Source organism: Chlamydomonas reinhardtii, chromosome 12 (assembly GCF_000002595.2).
Source record: "Chlamydomonas reinhardtii strain CC-503 cw92 mt+ chromosome 12, whole genome shotgun sequence".
Taxonomy (NCBI): domain Eukaryota; kingdom Viridiplantae; phylum Chlorophyta; class Chlorophyceae; order Chlamydomonadales; family Chlamydomonadaceae; genus Chlamydomonas; species Chlamydomonas reinhardtii.
In genome coordinates this window covers 2,875,132-2,901,339 of record NC_057015.1, presented here as the reverse complement: position 1 = coordinate 2,901,339, position 26,208 = coordinate 2,875,132, and the positions used below count along the sequence as shown (strand labels likewise).

The 26,208-nt window shown below is 67.4% G+C and overlaps 5 protein-coding genes across 5 annotated transcripts; 4 read left to right on the top strand and 1 right to left on the bottom strand.

Moving 5' to 3' along the window:
* The first annotated feature begins 133 nt into the window (after positions 1-133).
* On the top strand, positions 134-6,249 carry CHLRE_12g501950v5 (uncharacterized protein). Its single transcript, XM_001690735.2, has 9 exons — positions 134-1,216; positions 1,361-1,438; positions 1,829-1,945; positions 2,220-2,992; positions 3,160-3,264; positions 3,449-3,539; positions 3,766-4,473; positions 4,658-4,754; positions 4,951-6,249. Exons 1-9 carry the CDS (start codon positions 476-478, stop codon positions 6,081-6,083), a joined length of 3,843 nt encoding a protein of 1,280 aa, XP_001690787.2. The 5' UTR covers positions 134-475; the 3' UTR covers positions 6,084-6,249.
* Positions 6,250-6,303: 54 nt separating this feature from the next.
* On the top strand, positions 6,304-10,009 carry CHLRE_12g502000v5 (uncharacterized protein). The gene is made up of 7 exons (XM_001690737.2): positions 6,304-6,368; positions 6,441-6,649; positions 6,789-7,373; positions 7,743-8,423; positions 8,602-8,773; positions 8,984-9,138; positions 9,387-10,009. Exons 1-7 carry the CDS (start codon positions 6,308-6,310, stop codon positions 9,570-9,572), a joined length of 2,049 nt encoding a protein of 682 aa, XP_001690789.2. The 5' UTR covers positions 6,304-6,307; the 3' UTR covers positions 9,573-10,009.
* A 2-nt stretch (positions 10,010-10,011) lies between these two features.
* On the bottom strand, positions 10,012-12,523 carry CHLRE_12g502050v5 (uncharacterized protein). The gene is made up of 8 exons (XM_043068102.1): positions 12,421-12,523; positions 12,264-12,313; positions 12,090-12,195; positions 11,757-11,819; positions 11,442-11,505; positions 11,095-11,159; positions 10,698-10,864; positions 10,012-10,557 (listed from the first exon to the last, which is right to left on the bottom strand). Exons 1-8 carry the CDS (start codon positions 12,463-12,465, stop codon positions 10,395-10,397), a joined length of 723 nt encoding a protein of 240 aa, XP_042918265.1. The 5' UTR covers positions 12,466-12,523; the 3' UTR covers positions 10,012-10,394.
* Positions 12,524-12,663: 140 nt separating this feature from the next.
* Positions 12,664-15,969, top strand: CHLRE_12g502100v5 (uncharacterized protein). The gene is made up of 3 exons (XM_043068103.1): positions 12,664-14,078; positions 14,348-14,718; positions 14,849-15,969. Exons 1-3 carry the CDS (start codon positions 12,797-12,799, stop codon positions 15,323-15,325), a joined length of 2,130 nt encoding a protein of 709 aa, XP_042918264.1. The 5' UTR covers positions 12,664-12,796; the 3' UTR covers positions 15,326-15,969.
* A 54-nt stretch (positions 15,970-16,023) lies between these two features.
* Positions 16,024-26,069, top strand: CHLRE_12g502150v5 (uncharacterized protein). The gene is made up of 15 exons (XM_043068104.1): positions 16,024-16,158; positions 16,305-16,495; positions 16,692-16,811; positions 17,059-17,187; positions 17,376-17,564; positions 17,856-18,945; positions 19,145-19,636; positions 19,837-19,958; positions 20,279-20,419; positions 20,829-21,137; positions 21,338-21,530; positions 21,706-21,847; positions 21,984-22,777; positions 23,008-23,308; positions 23,525-26,069. The coding sequence occupies exons 1-15, from the start codon at positions 16,062-16,064 to the stop codon at positions 25,512-25,514; spliced, it is 6,300 nt and encodes a 2,099-aa protein (XP_042918263.1). The 5' UTR covers positions 16,024-16,061; the 3' UTR covers positions 25,515-26,069.
* The last annotated feature ends 139 nt before the right edge of the window (positions 26,070-26,208 follow it).

The following is a 26,208-nucleotide window of genomic DNA, read 5'->3' as shown; positions in this document are numbered from 1 at the left end:
ACCAGTTTGGCCCGGGCTTTGGGGCGTCGGGCAAATGCCCGACGCCCCAAAGGTTTGAAGCGGCGCGACCCTCGGGATCCCCGGTGGCGGTCCTTTTCGCGCGCATTGCTACACAGGATAATGTAGGACTTATTAAAAATGCAGGCAGGCGCATTTGGGGCTGCGCTTGCCGCTGACTGAGGTTTGTAGCGCAAACCCAGGAGGCGCTTCCCGCCATCTTCGGTTAGAGCAAAGAACGACCCTCCGACGCCACCGTCTTCATTATAATAAAACGCTAACTGCTATACTTCATTGTAAACATTGCTAGCGGGATAGAACAGCTTCTTTAGGTGCTGACTACAAGCGAGAAGTTTTCCCTTTTAGCAGGCGCTCAGGCCTTGCGCTCATCCGAAGGGCGCTGTGGATACATGCACAATGCGTTAAGCATTTGGGGGGCAGCACCGCAGTCAGGTTCTCAAACTGAGTCAAAGCAGCAATGGAGTCACCACGTCACTGCCCGTCTCCAACGACAGTGCTGCTAGACCCATGGACAGCATCAGTTGCGATGCAAGCAGCCAAGCTGGCGGCTGAGGACTCGGCGCCCGGCACTGGAGCAATAATGCCGACCGATTTACGGGTTACCCCTGTGGACGCGAGCTCGCTGAGCCGCGCGCCGGCTGCCCAGGCAGCTAGCGTGTCGGGACAGGCCATCAACGCTTCGAAATTTGCGCTGCCCCAGGCAAACGTGATGGCGGTACTTCGCACCGCTTACTACGGAAGCGTCCAAAACTTCCACCAAAAGCCGGCGGCCATGACGAACCCAGCCCCCTCCACGTCAGGGGGGGCCGCAGCCGCCGCCTCGCCCGGCCGCGACGCTGCCGGCCCAGGCCGGCCCGCACCCACGGAGGGCGCTCAGAGCCGCGAGGCAAAGCGGCTGCGGGTTGCCGGCGAGGCGCAATCACAGCAGCAGGACCACCGCAAGGAGGATCAGCAGGCTGCAGGCGTGAGCGGGGCGCAGGGGCCGGTCGGCCTTTCAGCCCCGGCGCTCACAGCCTCGCCGGCACCCAGTGCACCGGGCGCCGGGGGTACCGGTGGCAACAGCAGCAGCAGCGGCAGCAGATCCGGCGGCGGTGGCGGCGGCGGCGGCAGTAGCGGCGGCGGCCGGCCGTCCAGCGGCCACAGCGCCTCCCGGCGCGGCGCCGCGGCACTCAAGCGGCTGTGCGCGGCACTTGGCGTGGTGGGTAACATTGGGGGCTGGGGTGTTGTGTCACGCCTGGTCGCGCAGCAGTGCGCCCCGTCACGCGCTCTCCCTGTCACGCGGCCGCCTCCTGACTAACCACCCGCCGCTGTTGCCTGCTGCCGCCCCCTCCCTCTCCCGCAGTGCATCCAGCGCGACCACCTGCCGGAGCACGGCCTCACCTTCGCAGTGGCCAGCAGCCGCGGATGGCGGGCGGCCATGGTGGGTGGCGGGGGGTAGCTGGTGGGTTTGTTGGGTGGATGGGGCCCTGGGTGGGTGCAGGACACCTCGGCAGGGCGGCACGACACGCCGTCGGCAGAGGCCCTGGCTGCGCGTGGGACTCCCCCGCCATGCGGCGCTGTGCAGCCAGAGCTTTTGTGGCTTGTTGGGTCTGGCATCTGGGTCGTGGCATTCGTTCACCCTGCTGCGGCACAAGACCTGGACGCACTACCATGTCACGCCGTGCCTGACGACCTCACCCAGCCCCCGGCCACGCTGTCCTCCTCGCTCTTTTGATTTGGGTTCGGTTTCGTTTGGGCTGGCATCTATACATCCCCCCCTCCTTGCGCACGTGCCGAACCCTTACACCCCGCCCTGTGCCCCGCCCTGCAGGAGGACTGCTACGCGGCTGAGGTGCCCCTGGGCGGCACGGGCGGCCGCGTGGCGCTGTTCAGCCTGTTTGACGGACACGGCGGCGCCGAGGTGGCGCGGTACAGCGCCCTGCACATGGTGGGCGCGGGGTGTTGGGAGGTGGGGTGTGTTGGGAGGCGGCGTGTTGGGAGGCGGGGTGTTGGGGTGTTATTAGGGTGTTGGGGTGGGACTTGGCTGAAGTGAGGTGGGGTGCGGGTCTAGGGACACACGTTGTGGGGCGGCAAGAGCGCAGCAACTGCGTGCGGCGGTTGGCAGGCACACATGGCTAGCCCGCGGTCTCATGTCCGATTCTCTTCCACGATTTCGTTGATATACATGGATCCTCTCGCCCCTATATATGTGCTGTGTGCAGGGTCGCGCCATTCGGGAAGCGCCCTCCTTCCCCGCCGCACCCGCCACACCGACCGCCACACCGACCGCCAGCCCCGCCAACAGCCCCGCTGCCGGCGGCGCCGAGCCCAAGGCCGCCTCTGCGCCAGCACACAAGCCCACCGGCGCGTCGCTGCCCGGAGCTGCCGCCACCAGCTGTAGCAGCGGCGGCGGCTGCAGGCTCACCATTGCGCCCCTGGATGTGGGTCAGCTGCGGCGCGGCGGCGGCGGCGGCGTCAGCGTGTCGGTTCCCATGGACACAGACCTACTGCCCCCAGACCAGCAGCAGGCGCAGCCGCTGCCCCTGCTCCAGCCGCTGCCGCTGCTCCAGCCGCTGCGCCTGACGTCTCTGCCTGCTGTAGCTCCTGTAGCGGGATCGGCGGTGGCGGCGGCGCCAGCCTCGGACGCGGAACACTCCACGCCCACCTCCCCTGTGCCCGCCTTCTCATCCCTGGCTCATGACTACTCTCCCACCGCCAGCCTACGCACCGCTGCCAAGACCGCCGCCAGGGCTACTGCCACCGCCGCCACATCAGCAGCTGCTGAGCCTGCAGCAGAAGCTGCTACAGCCGGCGGCAGAGCTGCGACCTCCGCCACCACCGCGACTGCTACAGCTGCGCCGGCCTGCTACGCCGCTGCGCTGCGCGAGGCGTTCCTGTTTCTGGACGGGAGGTTGGCGGCGCCGGCACAGGCGGCCCAGCTGCTGGCGTTGGCCAACCCGGGGGCGAACACCGCGCCGCCCGAGGCGTACGGCAGGTGGGTGCGGAGAGCTGGACCGTACCGTGCCGTGCCGTGCCGTGCAGGGGCACGTTACTCTTGTGGGAGGCGCCGCCGCGCCGTACATGCGCCAGCCCACCCCCGGACGAACCCCCATGTGCCCAAACCCCGCCCCGCCCACCCTCTTCCTGCATACGTGTGTGCAGGCGCACGCCCGACGGCCCCTTCCTGGGCCCCGCCGCCGGCAGCACCGCCACCGTGGCGCTGGTGGGGCCGGGCGGCGTCACCGTGGCCGCCGTGGGCGACAGCAGGTGGGCCGCGGCGCCGCCGTTCAGGGCCCATAAAGCACTTGGGCCAGACACGTTTGTGCAGTCCGGCTAGCACAGCGCCGCCGCAAGGCCTTCGCGCCCGGTTGCGGTGCTCCCTTCTCTGATGCACACATGCTCCTGTGCTGCCGCTGCTGTCGTCGCTCCAATGCCCCCCCCCCCGGCGCAGGTGCATCCTGGGCAGTCGGCGCGGCGGCGTGGCGGCGCTGTCGGTCGACCACAAGGGCAACGACCCTGCAGAGCGCGAGCGCGTGCTGAAGGTGAGTGGATGGTAGAGGTGCCGTACTGTTCAGTGCCCCTACGGGGCGCACCAGACGAAGCATCAACGCACTCGTTGCGGCCGGTCCTTTCCATTTTTGCCATCGCCTCTGTCCATGCCTGCCAAGCTCTGACCCCGTCGCCTGCTGCCCGTGCTGCACCCAACAACAACCTTTGCGCCTCACTCCCGTGCCCCGCCCGTCTCCGCCCACTGCCGCCCCCCCCCAGGCCGGCAGCTGGGTCTCTGCCAGCGGTCGTGTGTGCGGCGAACTGGACATGTCGAGGGCGCTGGGTGACGCCGACCTCAAGCAGGCGCCGGGGCTGTCGCCGCTGCTGCAGGCGGTGACCGCTGAGCCTTCCGTCCTGCACGCGCCGCTGCGGCCGGTGCCGGTGCCGCCGGCGGCGGCTGCAAGGCAGGAGAAGCAGGGAGTGAGGCAGGTGCAGGAGCAGCAGCAGGAGCAACAGCAGGAGCAGCAGGGGCAGCGGCTGGCAGCTCAGGGGATGACGCCGCGCGGGCACCGGGGGAAGGGGAAAGGCGACACAGGGGAGCAGGGGGAGCAGGAGGACTGCAGCGGCAGCGACGACAGCGGCGGCGGTGGAGGAGGTGTGGAGGAGGAGGCGCCGGCGGACGAGGCGGAGGCGGCGGTGGAGCAGCGGCTCATGTCGGTCATGCACGTGGGTGGCGGCGGCGACAGACGCAGCACCAGCGGCAACACCAGCAGCAACACAAGCAGCGCTTGTGCTTCCGCCGCCGCCGCCCCCGCACATGCCGCAGATGACGCAGACCAGGCTCCCGGCCAGGCCTCGGCGCCAGCGGCTGGTGCGCCCGCGGCAACTGCTGCGCAGCCGGCGGCCTTCACGGTCCCGTCGCCGCCGCCTGGCTGCTACCTGCTGCTGGCCAGCGACGGGCTGTGGAACGTCATGACCACGCAGCAGGTGAGCTGGCGGGGTTGCATGTTGGGACTCGGATCGCTCTGTAGCAGGGTACCAAAGGTTCTCTGCGGTTGCCTGCCAGCCGCCGTCAGAAGTACATCGAAGCCGACTTGTTAGGCAAATGCCAGCCGCGCGCATGCACTGAAGGCCACGCAAACCCCCTGTTCGGCACCGATTCCAACTTCAGGTGCACGAGTTCGTTGTGGAGCGGCTGGACGCGGGTCTGACGCCGGACGTCATCTGCGCAGAGCTATGCGTGGAGTCCTGCGTCAGCGAGAAGACAGGTGTGCGGCCGCGTGCGGGCGGGAGGGTGGCGCCCAGGTTTCACCAGTCCCTTGCGTTCGTCGTGCAGACGGAGATGAGGAGAATTACCCAACTAAACTTGCCTGCACGAATTGCCCCTCCTTGTCAGTACGCAAGAATGTCTCTCATTTCGTTCCTCTCATTTATCATTCTTCTTGTTCATGTTGTCCGCTGCAGCGTACGACAACGTGACGGTGTTAATGGTGCTGCTGCACGGCGTCGAGCCCGTCCCAGCCGCCAGCGCCGCCGCCGCGGCCGCAGCGCCCGCCGCAGCAGCAGCTGCTGCTGCCTCAAGCCCGTCGGTGCAGGCGCTGGCAGGCGCGGCCGAGCCGGCCGGGCCAGCGGCGACGACAGTGCTGCAGCCTGCCCCAGAGGCCGCCGCAAGTGCCAGTTTGCCGCCTGTGGGCTTTGGGCTGCCGCCGCTGTATGCGGTTCTGCCCGACACGATGCCGCCAGTGACCATCGCGCCCGTCAGCCGGCCATCGGCTGCCAGTTCAGCCGGCGCCGCAGGTGGCGGCGCTGCCGCCATGCGGCCCAGCCAGCAGGGCATGCATAGCGCGGCGGCTGTAATCGTGGCGGCGGCCGTGGCGGCGGCCGCTGCATCCAGCCGTGCAATGCAGGCGCTTGGGGCTGCGCCGCCGCCGCGGGCCGCGGGCCGCGATGCCTTCGCTGCAGCAGGATGGTCTGTAGGCGCAGCGGCGGATACGGCAGCGCCGGGACAGCGGGACCAGGAGCGCGACGTGGAGATGCGAGATGTGGCGGCACTCGCTGCGGATGCACTTGTTACTATTGACGTCGCGAAGCCGGCGACATCACCGAAGCCGGTGCTATCCATGACCAACCATGAGCGCGGGTGCCCCGCCATGGAGTGGCAAACTGGAGAACTCAAGAAGACTCAAGAACTCAAGGCTCAAGAGCCCTTCAAGCTAAAATTGCAGAAGCAAGAACTGCAAGATGTCGAGAATTGCCGGGACGTACTGGAGACTGGCGTTTGCGTGGTGATGGGAGTGGGGCAGGAGGTGGGCAAGGGGGCCTCGACGGTGGGCGCCGATGCGGCGTGCAACACGTGGAGCGGCACTGGTGGCACCGCGAGCGGGCTGGAGCTGGAGCGGGCGCCCGAGGGGCAGAGCTGCGAGGGCGCTGATAAGCTGCAGCTGGCGTGCGGCCGAGCGCCTGGAGTGGCGGCCGGCGCACGAGGAGGTGGAGACGTGGGTGGCGGCGAGTGGGGTTGCGAGGACCAGGCAGTTGTGTCGGAGCGGCTGCTAGAGGCCAGCCCGAGCTTCCATAACCAGGACTGTGAATCGGTCTAGGTTGTTGCCGAGGTTATTCACGTGTGCTCATATTATAGCGTAAAGCCCCGCGTGTAAGGGCACTATGGAACATGCCGTGAATTCGAAGGGCATGCATGTTTCCCAAGCGGTGCCCACCAGGCTCACAAATATTTGGTGCATTAGTCCAGTGTAAAACAAACACATTACACAAGATTTAACGTGCATTTAAAAAGGCTGTGCAAACTTTAGTGAGCCGAGTAGCCATGAGCGACCCAGAGGCGGAGCAGGGCGAGCAGGGCTACGAGGAGAGCCCGGAGGAGCCAGGTATGACTATGCAGCATCGTCAGACGCCGCTGCCGACTCTGAACATTTACATTTTGCCTCTTGGCTCTGCAGGACCTGGCTCTGAAGCGCCTTCTCCATCTCGGATAGACAATGGACTCGACACCATTATAGATATTGATCCCCAAACGCAGCACGCGGAGGAGGGCTCAAACACCGCTTATGAATCGGAGCAGCCGGACGTTATTTCCTCTTACACGGGCGGGCAACAAGAGGAGGATGGCGAGCAAGCGGGCAACGGCGCGATCGACGAGACTACGGAGGTGAGGCATGGAACCAGTCACAGGGCGCTGCTTACACCTCCGCCCTCCCCCCTCGCCTGCCCGCCCGGGCGCGCTCGTGCTGTCTGGCTTCGCCCTATGGCGCCTGACACTCACACGCGCACAAATACCTCCTCCACAGGAAGCAGCGGGTGAGGCGGATGATGGGGGGAAAGCTTCTGGTTTCGCAGTGGAGGTGGATGCCGGAACAGACGCCGCGGCGGAGGGAGACCTTGAGCCGGAGCCCGAGCCGGAGCGCCCTGCCTCAGCCAGCGGCGAGCCGCAGCCCACAGCCTCCACCTCGCGCCCAGCCTCCGGCGCCGCCGCGCGGCCAGCCTCCGCACGACCCACCTCGGCACGGCCGGGGTCAGCAGCGCCGCGGCAGCCCTCGGCCAGTGGCGGCAGCCGCCCCGGGTCGGGGCACCCGGTCAACTTGGCGCCGGACAGCGTGGGGCTAGCACAGCAGCAGCAACAGAAGTCACAAATAGAGGTGGGAGCACAGGCATACGAGGCGCGGGGGTCGTCGCGGCCGCAGTCCGGCGGCGACGCGTATGGGCAGGCGGAGGAGGCTTCGGCCGCGGCCGCTGCTGGGCGGCCGTCCACGTCTCAGTCGGGATCACGGCCGCCGCCGAGCCGCGAGGGCGTGGCGGTGGTGCCGTCCATTCCGGAGGACCAGCCGCTGGCGGTGCCCATCCACATTGAGCGCTACATCGCGCCGGGGCTTAAGGTGCTTGGGCGGCGGCGGCGTGTCATGCGGGGTTAGAAATTTGGGGAAGGGGAGTACAGGAGGGCATGACGTCGTAAGGTCGTCTGGGTTCGAGGGAAGGAGAGGTGGCAAGGGCCAGGAGCCGCTGCCATGAGCTGGTAATATGCTGTGACGCGTGCCTAGGGCACTTCAATGTGTGCCTTTGTCGTCAAGTGTGTAACGCGGTGGTTGAGAGCGTGCTTCCAGAGGCGAAGGCGACGCATACATGTCCTGGGCTAGGGCACACTACCAGCACATGTGCGCTGCACCTCGTATGCATCTCCGACCCACCAACCATGCCCCGCTGCGTCTCCTCCCCGGCGCCGCCGCTGCCGCCGCCGCACCCCACAGGCCATTGAGGTGGAGGTGGCCCAGGGCCCGGGCATGCCGCACCGCCTGGTGCGTGTGCTGCTGGACTACACGCAGTGCGACGCCAAGCCCTACCTGGGCGGCTTCCGCAACAAGCGCACCGGCGCCGTGTACCACCACGGCGCCACGCAGACGCCGCGCGCGCCCAAGTACAGCGAGGCCGACCGCAAGCTGAGCCGCGAGACGCAGACCGTCAAGATCAAGCAGCACAGCCAGCAGACCGTGCGCGAGCAGGCGACCCAGATGGCGCGGCCGGGCGTGCTGCTGGACAACGACTATGACAAGGAGGTCACGCCGGGCCGCTACCAGACCGCCGACGAGCGGGACGAGATCGTGCTGCGCTCCACGCTGCGCATCCAGCGCTGGGTGCGCGGCTGGCTGGGCCGCAAGCGCGCCGCCTACCTGCGCGGCAAGAAGATGGAGCGGGAGGCCTTCCTGCGCGACCAGGAGGCGCGCGCACAGAGCGAGGCGGAGGAGCACCGCCGGCGCGAGATCCAGCGGCGCATGCACCCGCGCACCGCGGCGGACTTTGAGGTGCTGTACAATGAGCTGGAGGCCTGGCGGCTGCAGGAGACGCGCAAGATCAAGGAGGCGGGGCTGGCCAAGGAGCAGGAGCAGCAGGTGCTGCAGCAGCTGCTGCACAAGGAGACCAAGCTGCTGCAGGTGAGCGTGCGCGCGCACAAGTGTGTATGCGTGTGCCGCATGGGGGGCCACAATGGAGGCAGGGGTATGCCGTTCGGCCGGGTGCGAACCGCGCTTGCGAAGCTGAACAACCTGCCAAGACTCAAACCTATCCCGCCCACCTTCATGCTGCTTCACGCCCATCCCCACCTCCCCGCAGACCATCGACCGGCTGAAAATCAACGCCAATCAGGAGAATAAGGAGGCGCGCATCCAGCACACGCTCAACGAGATGTCCAAGCCCAAGAAGTTCGCTCTGCGGAACGGCGGCAAGGTGGACGTGCACACGCCCTTCACCACCCGCGCCAAGGAGCTACAGCAGCTCTACAACGGTGAGGCCGGTGCCTCCTAAACCCCGCACACGCCCGTGCGTGCTTGAAGCACCCGCAACCGGGCGGGATTCTCCTTCTCTTTTGTTATCTGCTGATGCCCTGGCCCGGCCGGCGCCAGCCGGCACGCCGCTTCCATGCCTCCGCCTCCAACCGCACCTCTTGTCCCCACGACCCCACGCCTCACCTGCCGTACATCCTCCCCGTACGTAGGCCTGAACCTGCCGCTGCTGACGGTGGATGAGCGGCTGGATGTGCTGCTGCACGTCAAGTGGACGGTCAAGGAGTTTGACTGCGACCTGACGCGTGAGCTGGTGGACCTCATAGACCGCGAGGCGGACCTGCTCAACCGCGGCCGCAACCCCAAGGTGTGTTTGCGTGTGTACGTGCGCATGCGCCGGTGTACGCGGAGAGGCCTCAGAAAGCAAGCCGGGGAGTGGGCATTGAATGTGGAGCTCTCACGAAATGGGGGGATGCCATGGGCATGGGCACGGGCGCGCAGGGGCTTGATGTGTTTATATGTTGGTGTGCTGAAGCGCCGCACCGACATCAGGTCTTTGTGAAATTGCAATGTCACCCCTGCCTAACCTGTTGCACTTCATCGCTGCACCCGCAGATGCTGGAGGGCCTGCGCAAGCGCATCAGCTCGCTGTTCCTTAACTTCATTGAGACGCCCGAATTCAACCCGGAGGCGGTGCGCTTCCAGATCGTGCCAATGGACTTCGAGGCCTACCTGTACGAGCAGGTGGGCAAGGCCACAGCCAAGGCCGGCACCTCGGTCGGCACACGGACGCTATCGTGAGCGGATGTACTATGAGTGGCGCGGCCGGCGCCGGGCTGGTGTAACCGTGCGAGGGAGGTCGTGTGGGCACGCGGTGGGGCAGTAGGCGGTCGGTAGTGCAGGACTTACGGATTAGCGGGAGGCTTGGCAGCCGGCAGGTGCGGCCGCAGACAAGTTTGCGGAGTGGCATGCAGGACTGCGGGTCGTGCTGTGAAGTGCGGCTGGTGTTGGCACGGCCAAAGTGTACAGAGGCGGAGCGTTTGCTGCTGCCGAAGGAGGTTATGGTGCTCCAGACGTGTGCTGGACAATAGCTCAGATGGGTTTCAGGTTTCCAACGTCATGTTATGTACTTCCCTGACTCGCGAATTCGAGGAACCAGTCAACCAGCTGCCGGCCAAGGCCGGAGGACACACAACAGGTCGAGTCGCACACGGATCACCTTGTAACCACACACAACACATGGATGGAAGGGCAGGCGTGTAATGCAGCCTGTTACCCAACCATCAGTTCACATCCGATTCAAGACCGCTTCCATGAGGCCATAGCTGTGGCAGTGTGGCCAACCAAGGCGCCCTCCCAGCTCCATCAACTTTCTTCTTGCCACACCTTGACGTGATACCGGAGTGACCTCACCGCTTCCCAAACCTCAAGCCAAAGCTCCAGCTGGCCCCCACTCCTAAACATGCACTTGCAGGCCCCCAACCGCCTTGCCCGCCGAGCTAAACCAACCAACTAGCGCCATCCACAGTGTGGACGGGGACCAAAATATCATGGCCTTCCTTCAACCACACGGTCCGCCCCCGCCCCCGCCTGTTCGCCCCACCGCTCGTGCCTGCGCCACGCTCACGACAGCTTGACATTGGAGCGCATGAACCACACCAAGGTCGCCAGGCAGCAGCAGATGGCAAGCATCAGCAGCACCTCGCGAGCCGACAGGATGCCCCGCCGCCGCCGCGGCCGCCGCGCGCCGGGAACCCCGGGCCGCTCTTCCGCCGCCGCCGCCTCCCTGTGGATTTTGCAGAGTTTAGAGAATGCGACGAAGGCCAAGCAGCCCTGCCGGGTGGACCCAGAGCTTGTGAATGCCTCCTTCCAAAGAGTTGCTGGAATGCATGGAGTGCTGCCTGTCTTCCCCGTCCCAGCACTCACTTGTTGGTAATGGGTAACCCGGGCTGGAAGAGCGAGGGGAACATGCGCTGTAGCGTCCGCTTCCACGCCGGCGGCCGCTTGGCATACTTCTTGTCGTCCACCATCTTGACGCTGCTGCTGCCGCCGTCCGCCACACCCACCTTGTGCCGGTTGCTGTCCGTCAGCAGCTGCGTAAACGGGGCGTGTGGCGCGGGAGGCGAGGCGTCACGTACGGCTCCAGGCACATGGACAGCAGTCCGCTGACACCCAGACCGCTTAGACCCAGTCCGCTTGTTTGTCCACTTTTGGGGCCTAACCGTTCCCAGGGCAGCGCTAACCGAGCGCTCTGCCCAACCGCAGCTCAACGTTGATGGAGCCCGTGTGAGCACACCGAAAGCCGGCCCGCCAGCTCCCACACCTGAGCCCGCGGCTCCGAAAGCGGTGCCCCTTGCGCGCTGATCTCTGACGTCGAAGGCGCCATGCCTGTCAGTCAGCGGCACACACCAACACGTCGGAGCCTGGACAGAAGGAAGGACGGCAAGGTACCAAACATGTCCACACGCCAAAGAGCGCGCGGTGGCATAAGTCGGCCACAGGCACCTGTCGCTGAATTAAATCTCCGGGATTGCACTAGTGGATTGCACTCGGGTCAGACACCAATCAATCAGCCCGTTTGCGGCACACCCCGCTCCGCCGTCCCGCCCCGTCCTCCTGTGAAGGCCTGCTGCCCGCTGGCTCCTCTACACCACCGCTCCTCGCACGCACCTGACCGCAGCGCCGCCTCGCTGGGCAGCGGCATTTGCCCGTTGGAGGCAAACGGCTCCGGGCCCTGCGATGGCGACCGGGGCAGAATGTGACACCCAGCCCCTATGTGCTCTGGACCCCGCGCTAGCCACCAATGCACCTGGCGCCCCCGTGGCGGTCCTAGCTGCCACGTAGGAGGGGCGGTCAGTGCGACCGTCTCGTTGGGTCTCGCAACCCGCATCCCGTGTCCGCCAATCCGCCAGCACCCGCCTCACACCAGTCAGCCGTGCCGCAAGCCGAGTCTTCCCCGCAACCCGCTGACTCGCCACAGCTCACCTCCACCACGCACAGCTCGTCAATGTCCTGAAGCTCATCCAGGCTGGTGACCTTTTGGCCACTCTGTGGGGCGGGAGCAACGAACAACAGGTTGAACGTCAGCGGCTCAGTACGGTGAGCCTTTCGGTGGCGGTTCGCCGGAATTCCTTACCCGGCCTTTCCAGCCCTCTCCAGCGCCCTGACAAGAGCCAGGCCCCCCCTGTCGTGTCCCCCAAGCCCTGAAGCATTCGTCCAGGCTGCCTCATCCAGGACTGCAGCCGACGCACGCACTCGGCACAGCCGCGGTACCGGGTCCTCAGTCCTCCCCAGTGCAACAGGCGTTGGGTCGCTCACCGAAGCTAGGTACACCTCGCTGACCCCGGTGATCCGGAGCTTGCTTCGAACTTGAGAAATGAAATCCTGCCAGGTGTACCCGTCGGGGACGGGCACTGCCACCTTCCTGCGCAACCGCCCGAAACAAAGCTTGGTTCTCCTCGCGGGCCAAGACAGGCGAGGCTGTATCCTTACCGCTTTGGTCGCACATCTTTAACGAAGACGAATACCAGGCGGCTCGCCTCCTGTGAAGTGCAAGCAAGGCATCAACGAGTATCGATCGCTGGCCCCGTCGTGGAAGTCAACCCTCAAGCTTGGAAGCCACTTGAACTTCGAGATTGCCAGCACTAACCATATCTGTCTTGCTTATAGCGCCAGTCCTTGGCCGAGCGGACATATCACCTAGCTTGCTCTGAAAGCGATAAGTCAAGTTGCTATTGCACACGCTTATATACAGTAATGTAGAACATGAAGAAATGAATGCGGCCGGTGAAAGGCCACACCTCCATTGCGCCCATTATTTAGCGGGAAGCCCTCCGGTTTGCTGTACAACAGCGCCACATTCAGACATATCAACAGCTTAGACATAAGATACGTGGAGCAACCCACGGTAGCCGCGTGACAAAGTGGCGCTTCCCTCCCTACTTAGTGAACCCAACTCGCATTTCAGGTCCCGAGGCATTTTATGGCCACCATGCACACATAGGCAGATTGTGGATTCCCCAGAGATGGTCATAGACCTCACGTTCAGCGATAGCGACGACCCTGATGCGCCTACAAAACCAACGCAAAAGCGGCTGCGCCAGACTACAATAGAGGCTTCACTGCGTGGGAATCCACGCACTGGTGTTGATGCCCGGGCGGCAGCACAAGAAAATGGCGGGCCTGGCACGGCGGAGCACACTGGGGCGCAGCACGCCTACCAGGACGCAGACGCCGGCACGCCAGCCCGGCCAAACCAGCGTCGGCGTGTTGATGATGGTGCGGGGCCGTCGCATCTTGGGCCGGGAGGTGCTGCCAATCCGGTGACGCCCGCACATCAGCGGGTGCCGGCGGCCGGAGGTGCGGCCGGCAGCCCCGGGCCGGGCCCGTCCAGGTCCACGCAGCCAGCGGCACCGCTGCCCGGAACACGGCCCAGAGCGCGGGCGCCACCGCCGCCACTGCCTGCGGGAACGGAACCGCCACAAGCGACCGCACAAGCGCAGACGCCCCAGGGGCCACACGGCCGGCAGGCGCAGCCAGGGATACCGGCAGAAGGCGACGCTGCCGCGGCTGGAGCCGGCGCCAGCACGGCTGGGCCCGGCGGCGGTGCTCAGGGCACAAGGCGACGCGCGACAGCCAATGGCACGGGCGGTGCTGCGCAGGGTGCAGGTGCCGCAGGCGGGGCAGCCGGCGGCGGAGCCGCCGGGGGCGCTGCGGGTGCCGGTGCAGCGGGAGGCGTCGCTGAAGGCGCCGCTGGCCCTGCCGCCGGCGTCGCTGCCACGCCGGAGGCTCAGCGCCACAGCACCTGGCGGGCACTGCACACACAGGAGGCGAAGCTGGCGAGGCACCGCGAGGCGCTGGCGGGCACGGACGCCGACTCCAGCCTGTGCTTCCTGCAGCTGGCGCAGCAGGCCAACCACACGCTGCAGGCCATCCAGGACCCCGCCATGGCCGCACGTGACGCCGCGCAGCACCACCTGCTCACGGACGCGGCGCTACAAGCCTCGGCGCGGCTGGAGCGCGCACACGGCTCGCGCACCCCTAAAGACCTGGTGGACGCGATTCTGTTTCTTTACGCGCCGCGCCGAGAGCCGGGCGCGGCTGGCGCGGGCGGCGCCGCGGGTGCCGTGGTGGACTGGGCGCGGCTGGGGTGGGACACGGAGCCGCTGCGGCGGCCGGCGCGCGGCGCCAGTGTGATGCTGGGGCCGCTGGATGTGATGCCGAAGGAGCGCAAGGCGCCGGCGGCGCGGCGGCCTCGGGACAAGGTGGCGGAGGTGACGCGGGCGCAGGAGCTGCAGGAGGCACAAGGTGCGTGGCCTCCGCAGGGTTTGCCTTGCTTTGCTTTGCTTGGTGGAGCTGAGCTGGGCTGGGCAAGAGTGGCGCCATGAGGAATGGCAGCATGGGCAATGGGGAGGGCGGGCAGCAGCATGCTGTGGCTGGCTTGCAGGATGCGCACTATTCCAGGTTGCGTTCGGGGCAGGCCTGCTGCCCAACGCAAAAACACGCCTTCAGCTGCAAGGACTTGTTACGACTCCTGCTACTTAACCTTCTGCCCGGTGTGTTGTGCGTTGCTGCAGACGGCTCGGGGCACGACTCGTTCACGTCCAAAATCATGGAGGAGATGCTCACCGCGCTGCGCCGCGTGCGGGACCAGGCCACAGCTGCGGCCGGGGCAGCCGGGGCGGCGGGACCGGCAGGCGCCGCCGCAGGCGGCGGCAGCGGCAGCGGCAGCGGCAGCGGCAGCGGCAGCGGCAGCGGTAGCGGTGGCAGGAGCAGGGGCAGCGGCGCCGCCGGCGCGGGGGAACTGGTGCAGGCGCCATGTGGGCTGCGGGTGCCGCTGGGCGCGTTCCGGCCGTACCGCGAGGTGGTGTTGGACCATGCCGGCTTCGCGCAGACCGTGGAAAACGCCAGCGGCGCCGACCACCTGTTCACGCAGGAAGCGCTGCTGGTGAGTAGCGCAGAGGAGTGAACAGGGACATTGTTATGGTCATGGCGCAGCACACATCCTCTTTCACCGCATGGCGTGCGTCTTCCGTATACTGTGCTGTACCAGATAAGAATTTGCCAACTCCTCGCAGATCTACTTTGATGAAAGGGAGGACGCGCTCGACAACATCCTGCTGGCCGCCTTCAGCAGAGAGGAGATGGCGGCGATGCGGGCGGCGCGGAAGCGCGGCTCTGCAACAGTGGCCAGCGGCCAAGCCCGCATCGGCGCCGCAGGAGGTGCTGGCGGCAGCAGCGCGCCGCCGGCGGCGGCCGCTGCAAGGAACCAGGAGATCTCGCACATGCTGGTTAGCTACAGCATGGACCTGTGGCGGAGCTGGTGCGAGCGAACACCACCGGAGGCGTGCCTTATGCGCAGCCGGCCCTCCGCTCCGAACCCGGATGCGCTTGACGCCGAGGGCTGGGCCGGCGGAGGCGCCGCGGCGGGCGCCGGAGGCGGGGCGGGAGGGCAACGCGGCATGGGGGCTGGGGGCCGGGGTGGGAGGGGCCGTGCAGCAGGCGGGGCAGGGCCGTCTGGTTCAGGAGGAGGGGGCCGGAGAGGGCCACACTGAGGCTGTCAGGGCAGTGGTCGACGTCGTTGGCTCGGCTCGGTTGATTCTGATGGCAAAACACTTGCTGGGCCAGTGATGCTGGCGAACCTTGTGTGTGCGTGCGTGTCGTTGATTGCTGGATCAGAGCAAGGAAGACTACCTAGGACCTTACACACTGACGACAGGACCACAAGAAACATGGCACATGACACGAAGGACACACCTTTTGAGCCGCAGTTTGGGCAACTTGGACAGACTCGAAGTGAGGGCGTATTGCTTTGTATTATTCATGCAGTTACAGTTTGGTGTCAGGTGGTGACTATCGCATGTAGAGCTCACACGCAAATGTGCTTCACGAGGTTACGGGCCAAGGGTAGGCTGGTGGTGGTGTGGGGTTGCTGCGGGGAACTTGCCCAGACCGAGACGTCTCCATGGTGTTTTGCGTGTCGTTTGACCTAGCCGGACGTCGCTGCCGCTCTACACAACCAATATACCAACATTTATGGGCACAGGGACAACACTGATTACCCCGCGCATGCTATTCTTTGCAATGGTTCAAAACGTGCCGCGGACTGTCTCCTCTTCTCTCATTGTATTGAACATTTCACGATAATCTCAACATGTCGAGGCGAATATCAGGCGCGAATGGCGCTTCGGCGCTCAAAGGCAAGCTGCATTTCGTTTCTGGAACCTGGTCTGCGAAGGCAAGCCTAGTGGTAATTCTTGACTGAAGCGCATATAACACAATGTACCAGGGATGAAAGTGGACCAAGAGGAGCTTGCAGCACAGCGGCGGGAGCAATACGGCTTTGCCAACATGGCGAAGGATGCCCAGTTCCGCACAACGCAAGCGGGTGGGCCACCAGCATGACACGTGTGCCATAGCAGGATAGCAACCAGAGCAGGGGGAAACGATGGGGTGTTAGCCGCAGGGGCAGGGGCCAAGTTTCACACACACACACACACATATGGCTATGTCACACGCACGGCGGCGATGCAGGCGAGATGAAGGAGCTCAACGACAAAATCCGCGAGCTGACGGACATGCTGGAGGACCGCAAGAACGCCGCGAAGCTACTCAACACCGAGAACATGCGGCTGAAGAAGATGTGTCAGGACCTGCAGTTCCAGCTGCTCAACAAGCCGCAGTCAAGGGGCGAGAGCACAGCTGTCAAGTCGATGCGGGAGATGGTGCGTGCTGGGTGTTTCAGGTGCAGAGAGAGCAAGTGGCGGATGCAGAGGGGTTACTGGGGCCACACGCCCACATCACTAGCACCATATGATACCGTGGACAACGCCCTGCACCTACGCCATTCCCCAAGCCCAGCCACACGGTTTACCCAGAGTGTCGTGCTCACAGCCTGTTCCGCTCGCCACCGCCCCACAGGCCAAGGGCTTTGCCAACCGCGAGCAGATGACGGCCGCCGAGAAGGCGCAGCTTCAGGAGGAGTTCGACGCCCAGATTGAGTACTCGCGCAACCTGGAGATGGAGCTGGACTCGGTAATGGTAGGTGTGCAGGTTTGCCTTGACCGGCCCAGGCAGGCGTGACCTGTGTGGGCCATCGGTGAGGGGGGTGAATACCAGCCCAAACTAAACCAAACCCAACTAAAACGAGCGGAGCACAGGAAGAGGCGTTAGTTGCAAGCGATGGGGGCTTGGCCGATGCACGTCATGCAGGGCATGGGCTGGTATGGGTGCGTGCTTCATACGCGCGGGTCACCCATCAGCCAGTTGGTCTTACGTGTGCGCGCAGGCCACGCTGAATACGGTGGACGGCGCGCGCCAGGCGGCTGAGGCGGAGATTGAGCAGCACAAGGCCGCCATTGCGGACCTCATGCGGGACAAGGAGGACATGGCGGCGCAGGTGGCGGCGCTGCAGCAGGTGGGGAGGGGCAGGGGTGGGAGCAGGGAGGCGGGGAGGGTGGGTGGGAGGCGGGGAGCAGGGAGGAGGAGCTGGCTGGGGTTGGAAGTAGCTGTGTTGAGGGAGGCGGGCAACCAAGGGAGCCGCTTGACCCATGTGAGCTCCTGAAATCAGTCCTTGTTGCGATGGCGGGGTTGCCCAACCTGCAGGACATTGATCAGCTCACTACCGGAGCCGGCAGCCTGCAGCAGCAGCTAGCGGAGCGGGAGGCGGCCATGGCGGCGGCGCTGGCGGCGGCGGCGGAGGCGCAGGAAGCGGCGCTGAAGCGGCAGCGAGCGGAGATGGAGGCGGACGCACACCTGGGCAAGCAAACCGCCACCTCGGAACTGACTGCCAAGGTGCGTTTGGCGCGTAGCTAGCCTCAGGCGATGCCAGAGGTCTGGAGGCCATGACGCGCTCGCTACAATACTACGCGCTCGCTACCCTACGCCTACCAACAGTGCGTGCTGCGTGCATTCAACCAACTGCACTCATTGTGTTGTGTGTAATCATTCCCGGCGCACGCGCCCTGGCCCCGCCCCCACCGGTCATCGGTATCAGGTCTGTGCAACGCTGCGCCGTTTCAAAATCGCCGTCACCTAACTAATCGTGCCTGGATCCCACTCGCGCCTCCCCGCCCACCCCTGCAGGTCAGGGAGCTTCAGGCCCGACTGGACGAGGCACACGACGCACTGCGCTCGCTAAACCAGACGGAGACGCTGGGCCCAGGCTGGAAGCTGCTGGAGCACGGCCTGTTGACCAACTCGCAGCTCGCTGCGGCCGCCGCCGCCGTCGCCGCCACCACCAATGCCTCCGCCCCGGCGACGCCGGCGGCAGCCGCGCCAGCAGCAGGGGCGGCGGCTGCGCCGCCTGGCACGCCGCCGCGGCCGCCTGCCTCCGAGGTTGGCAGCGTGCGCGGCGCGGCGGTGCCGACGCCGCCGGCCGGCCTCTCGCCGCACCCTCCGGCCTCGGAGGCGGGCTCAGCGCGGGTGCGGTCGCGGCGTGCCTCTCGAACTGGGTCGGTCGCTGAGGGGCCTGGCGGCGTGGCTGCAGCTGCGAATGGCCCGGCTCCGGAGGCGTTGAGCGAGCTAGGCCGCAGCGGCGAGATCGGTGCAGAGGCCTCGGCCGGCACGGTGGGCTCGGCCGCGGCGCCGGCTGCTAGCGTGGCTGGGAGCGCAGCCTCCAATAAGCCGGTCAGCGCAGGCGCCGGTGATGGGGCGGCGCTCGCTGATAAGGGGGCGGCAGGCTCGCAGTTGGGGCATGGGCCGGGCAAAAGCCTTGCCGGCGAGGCGTCGGCTGGCGACGTGGCGGAGGACTTGCAGCAGGAGCCGGGGGCTGCGCTGTCCGCGGCGGGCTCGCGTCTGGCGCGTAGCGTGGCTGGCGAGCGGTCCGGTGACCTGCCTGCAGGGTCGGACGCTGCGAAGGCAGGGCCGAGGGAAGCAGCTGCGGGCAGCGCTGCCCCTTCTGCGAAGCCGTCCAGGGCGGCCTCACACGCCGGCGAGCACGCTCCAGACGAGGCCTCCGCCAAGTCAGCTGGGGCGGGTGGGGAGGCGGGTGGGGAGGCCGACGCAGGCGCCACCAGCCCTCGCAGCGCCCGCAGCGCCGCGCCTGCGGCTGCCAAGGCTGCTGCGCCTGCAGCTGCAGCCCCGGCAGCCAAGCCAGTGGTGGAGATTCCGCCGCCGCCGCCGCCAGCTGCGCCCGCCACGCCAAGTGGCAACATCCTGGAGCTGCTGCTGCATGGTGGGCACTGGGCCGGCGGCTGGTGTGTCGTTTCTGCACAGGCGCTTAGGTTGTTTGCCTTCCCAGATTGCTGCAAGCCTTCCGCCTCCCCACAACGCCTGGTAGGCCAGCTTGTTTAGCCGTGCAACACCCCTGCCACCAGCCCGCCTGGCCTAACACGTCGTCACCGCCCACTACCCGCCTGCTGCCCCACCCACAGACGCCACCATCAGCCCCGGTGTGCTGGGCCTGCCCGCCGCCGACATGTGGGCTCAACTGCGCCTGGCCTGCCCCGGCCTGGCGCCCAGCCCCGTCACGCACGTGGCGCTGGCGGCGCCCGCGCCCACCGGCGCCGCACCGCTGCCGCTGCGCACCGCGCACCGCATCCACTACCTCGACGACCGGCGGCTGCTGTCAGAGCTGGCGGCGGGCTCAGCAAAGGTGTCCCTGCACAACCTCAAGACCGCGCTCGTCGGCGCCTTTGCGTGCCCGAGGCTGGTGCCGGCGCCGCAGGCGCCGGCGGCGGCGCCCGGCGCGGCGGGGGCAGGGGCAGTGGCGGCAGGGGCAGCGGGGGTAGGGGCGGTGGGAGGCGGTGTGGGCGGTGACGGCAGCGGACTGGTGGCTGACGGCACCGTGGAGCGAGTACTGGTGGTGGCGGTGCGGGACGAGGCCGACTGCCCGGCGCTGGAGCTGTTCTGCATGGACGATGAGGGTGAGACACAGCGCCAGTGGGGCTGGGGAAGGGAAGGGAGTTGGGGGCCTCGAAGCTTGGCTTGGGGCCAGCGTAGTCGTAGGTCATGGGAATAATGGTCTGGAACCAAACGTTTCAACGCAGTAGCTGCTGGTTTTCTACATGGTGTGTTTTTTATTGCTCGCCCGCTGACTGCTCTGCTCCGGGCCCCGCCAACCCAGGCATCCCCACCCAGCCGTTCCAGGCGTTCAGCTCCCCCTGGAAGGCTCAGCTGCCGGAGGGCGTGGCGCCGCCGCAGCCGCACGAGTTCTGCATCGACACACACAGGCTGCACCGCCTGCAGGTGCGTGGGGGAACGGAGCCGCAAATGCACAAAACGTTTTGCTCAGCACCCTGCGGCCATTAAGGTGACTTTGAAGTACCTCTGCCTGTCTTTGATCAGGCCAAACTCAGCCCAGCTGCTCATCCTTGGCTGCATCCATCCTCCCCTCCCCTCCCTTCCCCCTGGGGGGGCCCTGCACATCGATCTGTGACAGCCTGTTTTACTGGAACAAACATCCACCTCGGACAAGTAGAAGCATAACCCGGATAGCACGGAGTCGCCTTTCAGGTGCTTTCCATCAATACTGTATCACTTCATGCATTCTCTCTTGCTTTCTTCAGGCCGACGCGGGCCGCGCCAGTGGCTTGTTCGACACGGCCGCCCGTGTGTTCATCGGCGCCGCTGACGGCCACACGTACCAGGTGTGGCGCCTGGCGGACGTGGACGCACGCCGCCGCGGCAGCTTCCGCGCCCTCAGCCGGGTGAGTCCATGGGGCGGGTCCAGGCGGCATGAGAGAATTCGGCAATGCAGCGGTTTTGTGGCCCCGCAAGCGTGGGTTGTCACACAGGCATAATGTACCAATCGTCTTGCGCGGGCAGGAAGCAAGCCTTCCAGGCTACTTCAACGGCGCACTGCGGAGCATGACACGCACGCTCTCCCACTTCTCCCACTTCCGACCCGCACATTGCATCCCGGCGCGGGTGGAAGGTATCGACGGGGCGCTGCTGTTGTTGCGTGCCGAAGTGCGGCTGCCATGTAGAACATACCACGAACATACGGGCAGGAAAGCAGGTTTTGCAGGCATGGGCCACGGCGCTCCTCTACTCCCAAGGCCAACACGCCCCACGCCTACCCCCACGTGACCTCCTCACGCACCCACACGCGCCCAGGTGCTGTGGGAGCCGGCGGCGGACCCCTGGGCCGGCTCTGTGCCGCTGGCGTCTGCGGCGCTGCCGCTCACCGCCGCGCTGCACTCGCCGCCGCTCAGCCGCCTGGAGCTGAGCAACATGCGGCTGCTGCTGGGCAAGCAGCCCGTGGTGCGGCTGTATGAGCCGAGCGAGCAGATCGCCACGCGCACGCTGGCGTGCCGCACGCGCGACGCCGGGGAGAAGCTGGTGGCGAGTGTGCGCGTGACGGCGCGGCTGGCGCGGGACCCGGAGGTGTCGGAGCAGCTGCTGGGGGCGCTGCAGCCGGCGCTGGTGCGTGTGTGCGTGTGTCAGGAAAGCAAAAGGCCAAGGACGCGTGTGTGTGCGCAGCACTCAGCGTCTCGCTTGCGGGCGCGAAGGTGTTGCTGATTGGTCAAGGTGCAGGTTGGTCCCCGATTGCCTGCCGTAGCAATGCACAGCATGAATGTGAAGCATGGTGCATGCATCTGTCACCATGCTTTCGTTGTCCACAGGCCGGCGGCGGCGCCGCCAGCCTGCCGCCGCTGCACTGGCAGTCGCTGCTGGGTGCGGAGGAGCTGTCGCTGGCGCGGCTGGTGACGGAGCTGCGTGCGGCGGTGGCGGCGGCGGCGGGGCGGCTCATGGCGGTGCCGGTGCACAGCGATGCGGCGGCGACGGAGGTGCGGGCGCTGGTGGCGCAGGCGGCAGGTGAGGCGTGGGCTGGGGCTGGGGGTGGTGCTCCTTGTATCATGCACTCCTTACAGTCAACGCCGGCTGCTCCTTGTATCATGCCTCCTTACGGTCATGTCCTACCCGCACCCCAGCTCTTCCATGTACACCGCATCAAAGCACCTGCCGCGGCACGACCCACACTGCCCCGCAGACGCTGTGTCGCTCAAGGAGCGGCAGCTGGGCGAGGGCCTGGCCGCCGCCGCCGCGGTGGTGGAGGCCGCCGCCACCGCCAACCCCGCGGAGGCGCCGCTGGCCCGTGCGCGCCTGGCCGGCATCCGCGGCCACGTCGCCGCGTGAGTCAAAGAGGCCGGGCTGCTGCGCTTACATTTCCTCTCCACAACCTTACAACCTTTCAACCTTCGTTTCCCAGCCTCAACAGCATTCAGGTCTGCCCATATGCTTGACTCCTTCTACTTCTATCATCCACAGGGCGCTGGCGGCTGTCGTCGCCTTCTTCCGGCAGCGTCTGGAGCTGTATCGCCTGGGCGCCGCCGCCTGGCACTTCATCACCGCCGCCGCCGGCCCCGACGACCCCGTGGCCCGCCTGCCCGTCACCACCACGCCGCCGCAGGCACAGGGCCTCGCAGCCACCATGCACGCCCTGGCGGCGGCGCTGGCGGCGCTCGCGCCGCGCGGAACCAATGCCGCCGCGCTACTAGCCGGCAGCGCCGGAGGCGGTGGCGGCGGCGGAGCCGGCGTGCTGCTGCTTCCGCCGCCTTCGGCGGCAGCGGCGGCACCGGAGGCGGGTGCAGCGGCTGCGCCACTGGGACTGCCGGCGCCCGCGGCGGCGCTGGTGGATGCGTCTCGGGAGCTGGAAGCGGCGGTGCGTGTGGCGGTTGACACGGCGGCGTCGGTGTGCGGCGACGCGTGCGAGGCGCTGCGTAAGGAGGTGGCGGCGCCGGGCGTGGATGACGTGGCGGCGACGGAGGCCGCTGCCGCGCGCCTGGCGGCGCTGGCGGCGCCCGTGACGGCGGCGCTCGTATCGGGCATGGCGGGCGTGTGTCAGGCGGCGATGGCGGCGAGCCTGACGGAGGCGGATGCGGTGGCGGCGCTGCGGGAGCAGCTGGCGGTGGCGGCGGGCGCCACCGCTGCCGCGGCGGCGGCCCACCCGGTCCTGTCGCAGCAGCAGCACGCGGGCGGGCCGCCGCAGGCTCAGCTGGCGGCGCACCTTGGGTTGCAGCTGGAGCTGCAGGCGGCGGCTGCCGCCGCGGCGGCGTTGGCAGGTATGTGGTGCTGTCCTTTTTTCCTTCCGGACTGCACACAAGTGCTGGTAGTGCTCCGCTGTCACCATGCATGTAGTTGACATGAGATGTACTTGCATGTTGCAATGACCCCCGCCGCAGTACTCAACTGCCGTACCTACCGCACCCGGCCTTCCGCACCCACATCCCAACCCTAACCACGCCCCAACCATGCCCACGCCGCACCCACGCCCCATGGCCGCCACCCACAGGCCCAGCCGGCGCAGCCGGCGCTTCCACGCCCGCCGCCTTCCGCGCCGCGGCTCAGCTCGCCACCAGCTTGGGCGCCGTGCAGGGCCTGCTCGGCGCCATCACCCGCGCCGCGCCGGCCCCCGTGGCCGCCAGCCCGCAGTCCGTGGGCGCCTGGCTCAAGGCGGCGGTGCGCATGCGGCTGGCGCTGGGGGTGCTGGTGACGCACTGGGCGGCGGCGGGCACGGCGGCGGCTGGGCACGCGCTGGTGCTGGGCGGGCAGCGGCAGGCGGCGGTGGTGCTGGCTCTGGAGGTCATGGGCAGGTGGGTGGACAGGGCGGCGTGTTTGTGCGTAGGTTGGCGAAACAGGAGAGGCGGCCACTGTCACGAAGACGCGTTCCGCATTGTTGCTACTCGCGGTACTTACAAGTAGCAGCTCCAAGGCTCCAGTAGTGCAGCTCCCCAATGTTTCACCGCCCATGCCACCGGTACGAGTTTCAACCTGTCGCTTTCGACCTCGCGCGCTCTGCGGCCCTGCAGGGAGGTGGACCGCGTCCTGGACAGCGTCAAGGGCACACTGGACGCCGTGCGTGCAAACCGTTCCCTGGACGCCGAAACACTGGCCGCCTGCCTGCCGCCACTGGCCACCGCGCTCACCTCCCACGCCGCCGCCGCGGTCACCGCCTGCTTCTGGCTGGCTACACAGCTGCTACTCACGCCCGTGCTCGTCACCACACACGCGCCGCCGCTACCGCTGCTTTTGCAGTCGGAAGCGACGGCCGCCCCTGGCGGTGGCTCCAGCGGCAGCGGATCCGGCAGTAGCAGCGGCGGGCTTGGCGGCTCCTGCTACAGCGCCTCCCTACACGTGGCGAGTGAAGTGGGGTACGTGCTGCTGACGCTCGGCAGCGTCGGCACCGCCGCCGCGCCGCCGGTGCCGCCGCCGCCGCCGCGGCCGGAGGAGCCGTCGCTGGCGCCGCTGAGCCACCCCATGCTCACCACGTGGCAGCCACGCGGCGTCGTGGTGTACGTGGACGTGGGACGCCTCAACAGCGCCGCCGTCGCGGTGGCGGCGGGCGCGCCGGCCGACGCCGCGCCGCCGGTGGGCACCGATGCGCTGCCGCTGCTGCCGGAGGCGGCGGAGCTGTTGGGCTGGAGCGTGCGGCACGCCGAGGAGTACTACCACATGGTGGCGGCGGCGGCGGCGGCAGCCGCCGCCACCGCGGTGGCGGCGCCGGCAGGCGGCGCTGCAGGTGGCCTGGCGGCGGACCCGGCGGCGGTGCTGAGTGAGGCCAAGCTGGCGGCTCGCATTGCGGCTGAGGCGGATGTGGTGGTGCTGTCGGGCCGGCTGACGGACGCCGGCTCCATGGTCAAGTGGCTGGCGCAGCAGGGCGTGCTGGTGCTGGCGGCGCCGGACCTATCGCCGCCCGCAGCAGGTGTCGCTGGTGGTGGCGGCGGTGGCGGCGGAGGCAATGGCGGCGACGCGGCGGCGCGGGAGCTGGCGCGCACGATGGTGGCGCTGCTGGCGGTACACCACTTGCAGGCGGCGGGCGTGCGGGCACTGGCGGCGGGACACGGCGGCGGCGTGCAGGCGGCGCTGGCGTCCGCCGCGGCGCCGCCGCAGTCGGGCGCCGCCACGCCACGCCGGCCCGGCAGCCGCGCCGCCACGCCGCGTGCGTCGCTGTCAGGCGCCGAGGCCGCGGCTGCGGCCGACACCGCCCTCGCCGCAGCAGCCGCGCTCGCCCCACCACCCGCAGCCACAGCCACAGCTGCAGCTGCAGCGGGAGCTACAGCTGCAGCAGGGCTACAGCCTCTGGCGGCGCTCACGTACCTCACCGACGTGTCGCTGGCCAAGCCGGTGCTGGCCACCGCGGGCGAGCTGGGCCACCGCCTGACGCTATCGCTGCAGGCGCTGGAGGCCACCTTCGCGGCGGCGCCGCTGCTGGCGCCGCACGCCGAGATGCTGGCGCGGCACGTGAGCCGGCAGCTGGGCGCGCAGAGGCTCATCCTGGAGGGGCTGCTGGCGGCGCCGGAGCTGCTGCGGGCGCGGCACCCGGCCACGGCGCCGCTGCCGGGCAGCGCGGCGGCGGCGGGTGTGGCGGCGGGGATGGCGCTGGTGGGCGTCGGCGCGGGCAGCGACGCAGGGTTCGTGGGGGGAGATGCGGCGGGCAGGCCGGCGGCGGCGCTGCATCGCGTCAGCAGCACCGGCCGGCTGCGTCCCATGCTGCCGGCTATGGCTCCCAAGGGCAGCACCAGCTCCCGGGCGTCTACGGGGGGTGGGCCCGCGGCCGGCACGCCGCCACGGCCGCCGCCGCCTGCGACCGCGGCAGCAGCTGCAGCGATGGTTGCGGCGCGGCCGCCGGGCGCGCCGGCCGGCGCCGGCGCGTACAGCACAGAGAGCGAGGATGAGGAGGTGGGCGTGAGCCGGATTGTGCCGCCGCGGGCGGGGCCGTCCGCGCTGCTGCCGGATGAGCCGGACCAGGAGTCGGAGGTGGCGTCCATGCGAAGTGCCTCCACGGTCACGCGGCGCTGACGAGGTGGCGGCAGAGCTTGGTGTGGGCCTGCGCCGCATGGCGGCGGCGGGCTGTGCGTCGGTAGGCCGCTGGCGATGACAGGTGTGGTGGGTGGGATAGGATGCTGGAGGCCATGGAGCCTACGGTATGCTACCGTACGTTGGCAAGCAGCTTTGGGTTAAGCGCAGGGACCAAACCGGTGTGGTTGGATGCGCGCATGCTTTACTTATGCTTGGTGGGTTGACCGGACAGCCCCGTGTGCGCGGACATAACCTATCTGGCCCCTGACGGCACGGCGGCTAGGATTCATGATATGGCCGGACCCCAAAACGTTGGGTGAAGCGGCAGGGTCAACCCGGGACTTCCGATGGTGACGCGGGCGACGGAAAGCGTGGCCGGGTAGGGCGCGTGTCGACCCCGGTGGGCTGCATTTGGGCTACACATATTGTTGGCTACAAAATGGGCTCCCGACTGTGACGAATTTTTCCAAGTTGAGAGCCCGGTGTCAGAGTGACGTACTGGCCGGTGTCTCTCACCTGCTGGAAAACACGTAGCATATAAGCACAAAACCTCTTGCGTACTTGCAGCCAAGCAGCCACCACACGGACAAAACCCGCCAGCCGGCAAAAAATTGGGGGGAGTCAGGCGGAATGGTGGAGGCCTTTTGCCTGGGGCTCACACGCATAGCGCACCCCTCGGCACATATGCATTGTA

Coding starts and splice junctions, on each gene's coding strand:
- CHLRE_12g501950v5 (XM_001690735.2), top strand. CDS start 476: ATGGAGTCACCACGTCACTGCCCGTCTCCAACGACAGTGCTGCTAGAC. Junction 1,217..1,360: donor TGTGCGCGGCACTTGGCGTG/GTGGGTAACATT, acceptor CCTCTCCCGCAG/TGCATCCAGCGCGACCACCT. Junction 1,439..1,828: donor GCGGATGGCGGGCGGCCATG/GTGGGTGGCGGG, acceptor CCCGCCCTGCAG/GAGGACTGCTACGCGGCTGA.
- CHLRE_12g502000v5 (XM_001690737.2), top strand. CDS start 6,308: ATGAGCGACCCAGAGGCGGAGCAGGGCGAGCAGGGCTACGAGGAGAGC. Junction 6,369..6,440: donor GGAGAGCCCGGAGGAGCCAG/GTATGACTATGC, acceptor TTGGCTCTGCAG/GACCTGGCTCTGAAGCGCCT. Junction 6,650..6,788: donor CGATCGACGAGACTACGGAG/GTGAGGCATGGA, acceptor CCTCCTCCACAG/GAAGCAGCGGGTGAGGCGGA.
- CHLRE_12g502050v5 (XM_043068102.1), bottom strand. CDS start 12,465: ATGTCCGCTCGGCCAAGGACTGGCGCTATAAGCAAGACAGATATG. Junction 11,506..11,756: donor ACGAGCTGTGCGTGGTGGAG/GTGAGCTGTGGC, acceptor TCGCCATCGCAG/GGCCCGGAGCCGTTTGCCTC. Junction 10,865..11,094: donor TTTCGGAGCCGCGGGCTCAG/GTGTGGGAGCTG, acceptor CCGTTTACGCAG/CTGCTGACGGACAGCAACCG.
- CHLRE_12g502100v5 (XM_043068103.1), top strand. CDS start 12,797: ATGGTCATAGACCTCACGTTCAGCGATAGCGACGACCCTGATGCGCCT. Junction 14,079..14,347: donor GGAGCTGCAGGAGGCACAAG/GTGCGTGGCCTC, acceptor GCGTTGCTGCAG/ACGGCTCGGGGCACGACTCG. Junction 14,719..14,848: donor TCACGCAGGAAGCGCTGCTG/GTGAGTAGCGCA, acceptor AACTCCTCGCAG/ATCTACTTTGATGAAAGGGA.
- CHLRE_12g502150v5 (XM_043068104.1), top strand. CDS start 16,062: ATGAAAGTGGACCAAGAGGAGCTTGCAGCACAGCGGCGGGAGCAATAC. Junction 17,565..17,855: donor CCTCGGAACTGACTGCCAAG/GTGCGTTTGGCG, acceptor CCACCCCTGCAG/GTCAGGGAGCTTCAGGCCCG. Junction 19,637..19,836: donor GTTCTGCATGGACGATGAGG/GTGAGACACAGC, acceptor CCGCCAACCCAG/GCATCCCCACCCAGCCGTTC.